Consider the following 9179-nt stretch of genomic DNA (forward strand, 5'->3'; position numbering starts at 1 on the left):
AAACCCCCGTGGGACAGAGGAAAAGAGTCCTGTGACCAAGGGTCTGGACTAGTCAGGTACCTGCCAGGAAGGGGAGTTTGAGGATGCCTTTCAAATCAGGGGGGCAGCAAGGAGAAATCTGAGCGAAGCCCGCACCAGACTGGGAAGGACCTTGCAGGTCTTCCCCACGCTAACAGCGACCGGGACTGCGGCATGCCCGGCAGCCTCTGGCCCTCCGGCTCCTCGGCACTAGCTCCGGGAGCGCAGCAGTACTTTGCTGGGGACACAGATGGGAAGCCCTATTCGCAGAGCCCTGATCTTGTGCTTCAAAGCCACTGCCTCAAGAAACATCTGCTGAGGGCTTTTGGTCTTCATTCCCCAGCAAGCAAGCACATCTGGCTCACACACCAGGGCTGTCTGCAGCAGGCTGATGGCTCGCTTCTTCTCCTCCACTTCCAGCTTCAGCCTCATGATGGAGCTCGTGACCTCCGTGGCAACAGCTGACGCCTGCTCCAAGTGAGCCAGCTCCTCTTCCGAGAGGAGACCCTGCCACGGCGAAAAAAAAAAACGATTAAAAGGTGGTGGGGACCACCTGGAACCAGGACAAGGAGACGGAAGACCCTTCCCACCAGTGTCTCGCACCACCTCTCCAATACAGATGGGCTCTGGCTTCAGCACTCACCTCCCGCTGCGTGGCCGAGGCGGCTGACCTGGGCCTCTCCTGTTCCGACTTCTCCATCTCATCCAGGAAACTGATGATGCTTTGGAGCTTGGCCTCCGAGAGCAGGGCCCCGTCCTCGGGGACCCCCGGGGAGTGGTTCAGCTTCCCAAACTTCTCCAAGTTATCAGCAGTCAGGGAATTGGAGCTGGGCTCCTGCTGGGCAGACACAGCTGTGAATGAGCACCCAGGGGAAGGCTCGGGAGAAGAGGTGCTGGCTCTTCTCCATCACTGGAGCCCAGTCCTCCCACTGCACCCCAGTAACCAGCCTTATCCTCTGTGCTAACCCCACTCCCACCACAGCCCTCGCACAGTTTTGCTCCTCCTTGCGGATGCCCAAGCCCTGCCTGCCTTCAAATTCCTCCGCTGCCTGCCTTCAAACGCCTCCACTGCCTTCTCTGGCAGTGAATCAGCTGCATTTCTCACCCTCCGCCACCCAGCAAGCGCTGGGAGAAGGCAGCCCATAGGGGAACCTGCCGCCACCAGGCAGCCGTCGCTGTCTGAGGGTGAATGCAACCGGCCTCGGCCCTCTGCTTACCCCGTCTATCCAGGCATATCTGTCCTTCTTCAAGAGCTTCGGCGGGGGCAGCAGCTCTGGCTCTTCCTCCAACAGCTTGAGCGTGTCCAGCAGCTCATTGAGAGTGACCTTGGACTGAGCCCTGCTGACAGCAGTGACCACCGTCTCCAGATCCTCACCACCCGTCTCTCTGGAGCTGACATCCTAGGGGAGAAAACGACGCACCTTGCAGTAAAAGAATTTGCCGGATCTCCCCAAAAGTCAACGAAGGCTCCAAAGCCACCTCGGCAGAACAGCTGGTGCCAGGTGCCCCACGAGGCAAAGCCAGACCCACCTGCAGCTTGTCCTCCGCCTCAGGGTCCCGCGAAGGCACGGAGCCAAGGTCTGCGAGGCCGCTTTCCTCTGGCTCTGCAGCTACTGAGTGGAAATTGGCCTCTGCAGGAACCAGACTGTTCTCAGGCACTTGCGACAACCAGCCCCTTCGAAGCAGCTCCCCAGAATGAGAACCGCTCCTCCATCCTCCTCCTTCCCCCTCACGTCACACACTGCTCCAAAAGCATCGGAGACCTGCAGAAGGGACTCACCAGCGTTATTGGCTTTGGTGACGCTGCTGGCGGGACTGACGTTCCTTGCAGAAGCAGGTTTGGCAGGCTTCTTCTTTGCTACCCTTCTGCTCTCCTTCACCAGCGCAAGCTCTTCTTCTGCCAGGCGCTTCGAGTCCGAAGCCTTTTGGGCCCTTTTCTGGTGCAGTTCCTGTAGGGACAGACAGGCCATCAGCGTCCTGCCCAGCACAGGGTGTGTTCTGACACGTCCCTGCACCGCTTCACGTGCTAGCAAGGGCCTGGGAGACAGCAACAACCCACACGCTTGCTGCTGAAGGGTTAACGAGGACAACTCTAGCCAAAGGGAAAGCACAGGAACAACAGCTCTACTCTTCACTGCTCTGAGCAGAGGGGAGGTGGTAGCCAGGGTCTTGCCAGCTCCACCTGTGAACAAGGGCTGTTCACATGCCCCTGCGCAGTGTCCTTTGCTGCTCCGTAAAGGGCCTCCGAATCCTGAGGGCCGAGCACCGCACAGTGCGGCGATGCCGCAGTGCCCAGGGGGCTGCCTTAGCCGAGTTTTGGGAAGTCACAAGCACGTATTTGCAAGGCTGTTGCAGCAGTTTGCTGTCCTCTGGCTGCTCACTGCTGTGTCTCTCCTGACCCCCCTCCACTGAAATATGATTCCATTTAGGGCAAAGAGAAGTTGGCGTTTTTAAAAAAATCTGCAGCTATACTGCAAGCCAACACGCAACTCCCCAAAGTCTGTGCCAGCCCCTCATCTGTGCCCCAGGAGCACCAGCCCTTTCCTGCTGCAAAGGGGGCTGCAAGAACAGGGTGACGACGGCGAGGTGCTTCCTGCCAGCAGGCACAGAGCGGTGCTCAGCCCACCCTGGAGGGACCCCGCTCCCGAGGAGGGTCCCCTTCCCAGGACACTCTCGTCCTCGGCCACTCCGAGAAGCTGCAGTTACAGTCTCCCCGTTTCAACGTGGTCACCCTTTCCCTGAGAACTAGATCGAAACCAGCACCGTCTTCGCAAGCTCGGAATGAGCTGCCAAGGCTTGGCAGGAGCACAATGGGAAACCGCTCTATGGCACCTCCGTCTCCATAGGGAGCACTCCATTTCCAAGGCTGGCTCTAATTCTACTTCGCACAAAGCTCTGAGAGATGCGGAGGAGAGGCCCTCTCGCTGCCTCACAAGAAGATGCCAACAAACTGGTCTCATGCAGGCCTTGCCTTGTCCCTACCTGGATGGCAGCACGTCGGGCCAGGCGCGCCTTCTCCTCTCGGATCTTCCGGCGTTCCTCATCCTTCCTCTTGTGCAAATCCAGAATATTCCCTTCCTCCATCCGCTGCTGCCTCTCCTTCCAGAGAGGAGGGCCAAAAATGTTACTAGGAGCTCTCCAGCACCCACCACCCACAGCAGAGAAGAGGGAAAGGGCACACTGCACCTGAGGTCACCCCATATCCAGGCTTTCCATCCCCCCAATCCTTCGCTCCATGCAGGTACAGAGCCCTCAGAAAAGCTCCACTTTAGAGCAGCTTATTTTCTTTAGATACTGAATGTAATTATTAGTCATCTGGGTCTGAAACCACCGAGGAGACAAGGCTTAAAAATAGATTCTCACATGCAAGAGCTATGGTACTCTTTGTGATTGGGATAAATAATTAAACACAAAGAAACACAAATAGCTGCAGATGACTCGTCACTCTCTAATGAACCAACTCGTTACTGACTCGCTACGACGAGCTGAGACAGGGTATCCCTCCTCTGGCCACGAGCGTGTCCGAGACAATAAGAATTGAGCAGGATTTGTGCTGCTACTGCCAAGCGACTGCCTGCTCGCAGCTGAAGGGAGCTGGTAGACCGGAGCTGTGCAGCGCTGAGCCCAGGGGCTCCCAGCCTGAACTCCCCCTGGAACCAAACCCACGCTTCCCCCTGCATCTCTGCGGGGACGGGACCCTCCTCAGCTCTCTGGACTGCAAGGGGCTGGCTAGATGGAAAGCCAAAGCCCCCTCGTCTCTGACAGCTCAGGACTTGGCTGGAGGGTCTGGTGACTGAAGGGATGCAAATTCCCTCGCCAGCGAGGCGAGAGGGACATGGGTGTCGGAAAGGTCTGTGCTACAAGGCAGCGACAGGACTGACCTCCCTTTGGGAAGCCAGCAAGCGCCCCAGAGCCGCAGCTCCCGCCCTGTGCCATTGCGAGTGGCGTCGGTACCAGCGCTGGATGGTCACGGCAGCCAGGTTCACCTGCTGGATGAACCTGCGGGGAGAGGGAGGGTCAGCGCGGCCCCGGGGTCCTCCTTGGCCGCCGGCCGGGCGGCACCACCCGGTCCTGCTGCAGCAGAGCACAGGCCGCTCACCCACGGCACCGGGACTTGTTCTGTCCCCTCACGCCCCGACTCAACGAGGCCTTTTCCTGGGCTGACATTTGGGGTGGGAGGAACTGGTGCCTCTGATGAGGACAACTCAAAGCGCAGAGCCAAGTCACGGGGAGGGTAAATCAGCCAACTGCGAGTGCGCTAAGAGGGGCCCTTCCCGAATCTGCAGCCGTACAGGACAAGAACAAACCAGCACCAGCTCCCCTGGAGCTCACCCCTCTGCCTGGCACCGTCCTCCTGCCTCTTCCCACCAGCCATCACGCACTGGCTCTGCCTCACCTCTCTGCCTCCTCCTCGGTCACCTCCTTCCTCCGGGGCAGGCTGCTGTTGTTGTTACAGGTCATGATGTTGTTGCTGGAGAAATTCTTCTGAGACTTCACGAAGCTGCTGCTTTCGCCGTCCTCGTTTGAGGTCGCTTTGACAACGTTGCTAAGGAAGAAGATGAAGCTGTTTGGCACCATCCTGCCCCATCCCGTGCCACATCAGCACATGAACACGGGGGTCAGCACAGCCTCCAAGCCAGGACCTCACCACACTTACTTGAGGGAGCTGGGTGCCTGGTTAGAGCTTTTGGGCGCAGAGCCCTTCTCAGTGGTGGAGTAGTTGTTGTGCACCATGGTGGTGACAGAGTTGCCCATCGCACCCTTGTTGCTCCTTTTGTGGAGAGAAGACGAGGCGTTAGGACTTGCTGGATCCGAAGGGGACAGCACGCACCACGGATGCTCCCTGCGTTGCGACCCTCAACCCAACCGTGACCGTCTGGAGCATCCCCCAAGGCGAGGGCCAGGCGAGGCCTCACAAGTGACTCGTCCACTCTCTAGAGCTCGCTCCTCGGTAGCTGTTACCTGACACACAGACAGGCAGACACAGCCCAAGCAGACCTAACGGCCTGCTGCTCAGGCTATTCTACACACAGCCTTGGTTTAAGTCGCTCCTGGCCCTGAAGGGTTCAAGTTTTACTCGTTCCCTTTCCTAGAGCAAGGGCAGCCTCTCCCACGCATCAGTCGAGCTCCTGCGCGGCTTCCAAACGCGTCCCGGCCAGCCAGCCTGGCACACCGTCATCGGTCTGCCCGGCACTTGACCCCCACGCCCTGGCAGAGGCAGAGCACCGGCACCCCCTCCTCTGCCCGGGTGTTTTCTCGGCGTAGTTCCTCCCAACACCAGGCCTACAGGCCCCAGTTCAGTGCCGCCCCTCCTACCTGTTGTTGGCAGTGAAGTTGGCTGCCAGGAGCACGGTGGCTTCTTTCCTCCTCATACCCGCTGGTGGCTGAACGCCGTGGGAGCCGGAGGAGCCCGGGAACGCTCGCGGCTGATCGTCCTGCCATGGAGTCAGCAGGTATAAGCGCAGGCAAGCGCCAAACCCATGTCCTCAAACACCACCCTCTTCCTTCGCAAGCCAGTTTCTGCCACACACAAGAAACCTCTGTTCCACAGCACGGCAGCCTCGAGGCTTTGCCTGCATCTCTGCCTGCCTCCACCAGAAGCCAGGAACATGGAGGCGATGGGCCAAAAGCCCTGGGCCAGAGACAAGGGCAACGCAGGCCAGAGGACTGGCCGAGCACGTTGGCCATCCAAACCGTGCCAGCTTTGACTGTAGGCTGAGGAAGGACCAGCCTGGCCGTCACAGACGAGCTGTACCACCCCATCCTCGGCTCTAGGGAAACCCTCCCACTCCTCCACCAAACCCAGCCGACTCCTCGAGCAAGCAGAGCTGACTTAGGCCACCCGCCCCAGGACATCCCCGTCCTCACCAAGATGTTCCACGTGGTTTTCTTTTCCGGGGAGGTTTTGCTCAGACTCGCCAGTTTCTTTCTTCCCCCAGAACCGCTCTCAAAGAAGGTCAGGAAGTCTCCCGCCTGCTCTGAGCTTTAGCCCGAATCCAGGGAAGGCAGAGAGGAGGAGAGAACACGTGTTCCAGAGTTAATATCGCATGCAAACGGCAACAAGACAGCGATAGCAGGGTTCTCATCCCACACAGGCTGCTTCGCTGAGAAGCACGCTCTGATCGCGGCAAGGCACTCTGACAACACACACAGCATAGAGCCGAGGCACACCTACCGCCTGCCATCGTGACACAGGGGAGAAAAGGGAAGGAGAATCATTACAGAGTCATGAAATCTATGAATGATCGTTTTTATACAGAGCTTTAGATTTCAGCATGACGTGCGAAGATAGAATATGTTAAAGGGATGGGCACAGGGCAACAAGAGAACGGAAAATCATGATTCAGAGACAGCCCTAGGAGGTCACTGGAGGCAGAAGGAGAACTTTTCATCTCCTAACACAGTCCAGCTACGGTCCGGAGGGTCCATTAGGGGCTGTTGTAATTGAACGGCCCTGTCCCTTGGAATTAAATTGAGTGTCTTTTGTGACAGAGGCTTCCCAGCCACAGAAGTACGCTCTATTTCCCCAAATCCTAATCAAGTGACGTCCCCTCAAAAAAAAAAACAAACCAAAACCAAAAAAACAGACCTTGGCTTTCCGAGGCCAGGCTGTAACCCCTGATGAGTATGACAGAGCTTAATGCACGTTTTTGAAAGGCTCTGGTTCCCTCACAGGCAGGACAAGAGAGGTCAGACAGACGGGTGGGGTTTCACATAGTCCCATCCACGGGACAGAGGGACACACGTTGGTGGCTGGAGCTGTACCTGCGCGTGCTGTTCACCCGCTGGTTAACCTGGGTGGTGCTGTTGGACCTCCGCAGGTTGTTCATTGCCCGGGATCCCGCATCTTCCTGCGGAGGAGAGAGCTAAATTCAGCAGCGATGTTGAGGAGAAGCACGGGCAGGCGAAGCTGGGATGCCTGGCCTAGGCAGGCTAGCCCTGTGAGTCAAGCATCCTAAAATAGCACTGCTGGCGGTGCTACCCCTCCACCCCCTTCAACACAGCCCCGACACGACGTTTCCAATATCCCTGCGGCTGCCAGCCTCTCCTTGAGGCAGAGTGCAATGGCACCTCGCTCCCTCTTGGGCTCCCGCGCTGCTGCTGAGCCAGCAGGAACGAGCTCGTTTGTGTGAGCTCCCCAGCCCAGAAGGGCCGTGCTCGTTACCTGCCCTGGGAACAAGCGTGAAGGAAGACTGCCAAGGCAGTAGGGATTACTCAGCAAAGAGCGCAGAGATTCTCCACTACTGGATCTTAATAGAGCCCAGTAAGTACCTGGGGCTCATTCGCTCTGCTGAAAAAACACTCGCAGAAACCCCCACTCAGCAAGACACCGAGCCCCCAGCTCTGCCGACCCCAGCAGGAACGGAGGGTGCTCGGCAAGGCACAAGCTGGGCCTGGAAGCGCCACAGCGTCCGGCAGAAGATACCAGGAACTGGAAGGAAATCGGGGCAGGGAGGCGAAAGGCAAGGAAGGGAAAAGGGTGAAGCCTGACGCTTTCCTGCTTGCCGTTCTGTGTACGTTCAAGGGCCGAGAAGAGACCTGATGAGCAGCCGATCGTTGAGGATGATCAGATTTGGAGAGAGCGCGCGGCACTGCAGCACCCAGAGCTGCAGCTCCAACTAACACCTGGACCAGCCCAATTCTCCCCTCCCGAAGGTGGTGCGGCTGCCCTCCATAAACACGCAGCCATGCCACGCCGCCACACGCTCTCGGGAGGGAGCCAGGGCCCTCCCCAGTGCCACCTCCCGCCCCAGGCTGCGCTTCAAAGCTCAGCCGGCAGGATCAGCGCGGCCCGATGTTAGACAGCTGGGAGAGCGGGCGTGCATTGAGGCATCCCACTCGTGCACGCGCGAAGGATCTCTCCTGCCCAGGACTCACCGGAGCGTTCCTCTTCGGTTTGCCATCGGCGGTGACCGAGATGGAGCGCGCCATGTGCTTGGCGGGAGAGGCGCTGCTGGGCCGCGTTCCTCTGGTTTGCCATCGGCGGTGACCGAGATGGAGCGCGCCATGTGCTTGGCGGGAGAGGCGCTGCTGGGCCGCCGTGAGACCGGCGCGGGGAGGCCCGTCAGGCTCAGATCCACGCCGCCAGTACCGGCGCCCTGGAAGGAGGAGCTGCTGCGGGTGCTCTTCATGCTCGAGCAGAGAGAAGGGGCCCTGGAAGCACAGTGCAGACGGAGAAGTGAAGGCACGGGGAGCACATCCAGCCTCGTGCGGCAAGCAAACCACACGCTCTGCTCCCAGCCGTCTCCTACAAACGCCGGCACACAGAGCCGTAACCGTTTTCAAATGGGGCAAAACACCTTCCTCCGTATTTCCACATGCCAAGTAACCCTGAACACAAGCCCTGGAGAGGCTCCAGGTGAACTCACAGTGCCCGACACCAGCAGCCGTCCCCCCACTGCTTTGACCTAACACCCCGGCTGTCCATCCCACGTCCTGCTGCCCCATTTACAGGCCAGGACGCTCCCTTCAAGGCCGGCAGACAATTAACACAGAGGAGAAAAGCCCCGCTCTCCCCACACCGGGCTCCTTACAGACTGTGGCTGCGAGAGGATCATGCGAGCCCAGAACCCCCCCTAAGGCTGGGGGTTCAGCTCACCCAGCACCCTGCATGGGGCAGGGATGCTGAAGAAGCAACTGGGCAGCTCCCGAGGCATCCTTCCCCCACCAAGCGCTCCCAATCTCTGCCAAGAAGCTGTTCAGAAGCGTCCGTGCCCTCTCCACGGGCGCAGGGAGAGCTGAGCCCTGCTCCCAGCTCGGGAGGAGGCACGCTCCCCACTTTACCCCTTTGCATCCCCTCCCGCCACAGCACTGAGCCAGGAGCTGTCGCTGTCCCCAGGCAAACGCCACCGCGACATCACTTTATTTCTTTACGCAGCGCTACGCACAAGCCATCCCTAAATCCGTCTTCCCCCAGCAGGTCTGGTTTCACCCCCCCCCCCTTGGGGCTCCACCGGAGACCTTGGCAATGCCTCGGGCCCAACAACCCCGATAAACAAAAGGCTCTCGATGGAAACCGCCGGGCTCACACCAGGAAAACAGGGCTCAGGCCCAGAGTCCAGGCCCAGGACACCCAGGCCCAGGACACCCAGGCCCCTCAGGCCCAGGACACCCAGGCCCCTCAGGCCCAAGCCCCAAGCTCCAGGCCCCCCAGCCCCCAG

At 59.2% G+C, this 9179-nt stretch overlaps 2 protein-coding genes across 3 annotated transcripts in view; both read right to left on the reverse strand.

Moving 5' to 3' along the window:
- The window catches only part of CEP131 (centrosomal protein 131), a 15058-nt gene extending 7085 nt beyond the window's left edge, over positions 1 to 7973 (reverse strand). Inside the window, exons 1-13 of one of the 2 annotated variants that reach the window (XM_019471409.1) lie at positions 7897 to 7973; positions 6784 to 6869; positions 5887 to 6001; positions 5335 to 5453; positions 4676 to 4789; positions 4415 to 4564; positions 3900 to 4017; positions 3001 to 3117; positions 1799 to 1967; positions 1549 to 1649; positions 1236 to 1418; positions 662 to 853; positions 388 to 525 (exon numbers count right to left, since the gene is read on the reverse strand). In XM_019471409.1, the coding sequence (XP_019326954.1) occupies positions 388 to 525; positions 662 to 853; positions 1236 to 1418; positions 1549 to 1649; positions 1799 to 1967; positions 3001 to 3117; positions 3900 to 4017; positions 4415 to 4564; positions 4676 to 4789; positions 5335 to 5453; positions 5887 to 6001; positions 6784 to 6869; positions 7897 to 7950 (1656 nt within the window). In that variant the 5' untranslated portion in view covers positions 7951 to 7973. Of the gene's footprint in view, positions 1 to 387; positions 526 to 661; positions 857 to 1235; positions 1419 to 1548; positions 1650 to 1798; positions 1968 to 3000; positions 3118 to 3899; positions 4018 to 4414; positions 4565 to 4675; positions 4790 to 5334; positions 5454 to 5886; positions 6002 to 6783; positions 6870 to 7896 lie in introns of both variants that reach the window. The other variant, XM_019471408.1, reaches the window with a different exon arrangement.
- Positions 7974 to 9043: 1070 nt separating this feature from the next.
- Positions 9044 to 9179, reverse strand: part of TEPSIN (TEPSIN, adaptor related protein complex 4 accessory protein) — a 10029-nt gene continuing 9893 nt past the window's right edge. The window contains exon 13 of the mRNA XM_019471407.1: positions 9044 to 9114. Within this exon, the coding sequence (XP_019326952.1) occupies positions 9044 to 9114 (71 nt within the window). The remainder of the gene's footprint in view (positions 9115 to 9179) is intronic.

The sequence above is a fragment of the Aptenodytes forsteri genome, unplaced genomic scaffold, assembly GCF_000699145.1.
Source record: "Aptenodytes forsteri isolate BGI_AS27 unplaced genomic scaffold, ASM69914v1 Scaffold34, whole genome shotgun sequence".
Taxonomy (NCBI): Eukaryota; Metazoa; Chordata; class Aves; order Sphenisciformes; family Spheniscidae; genus Aptenodytes; species Aptenodytes forsteri.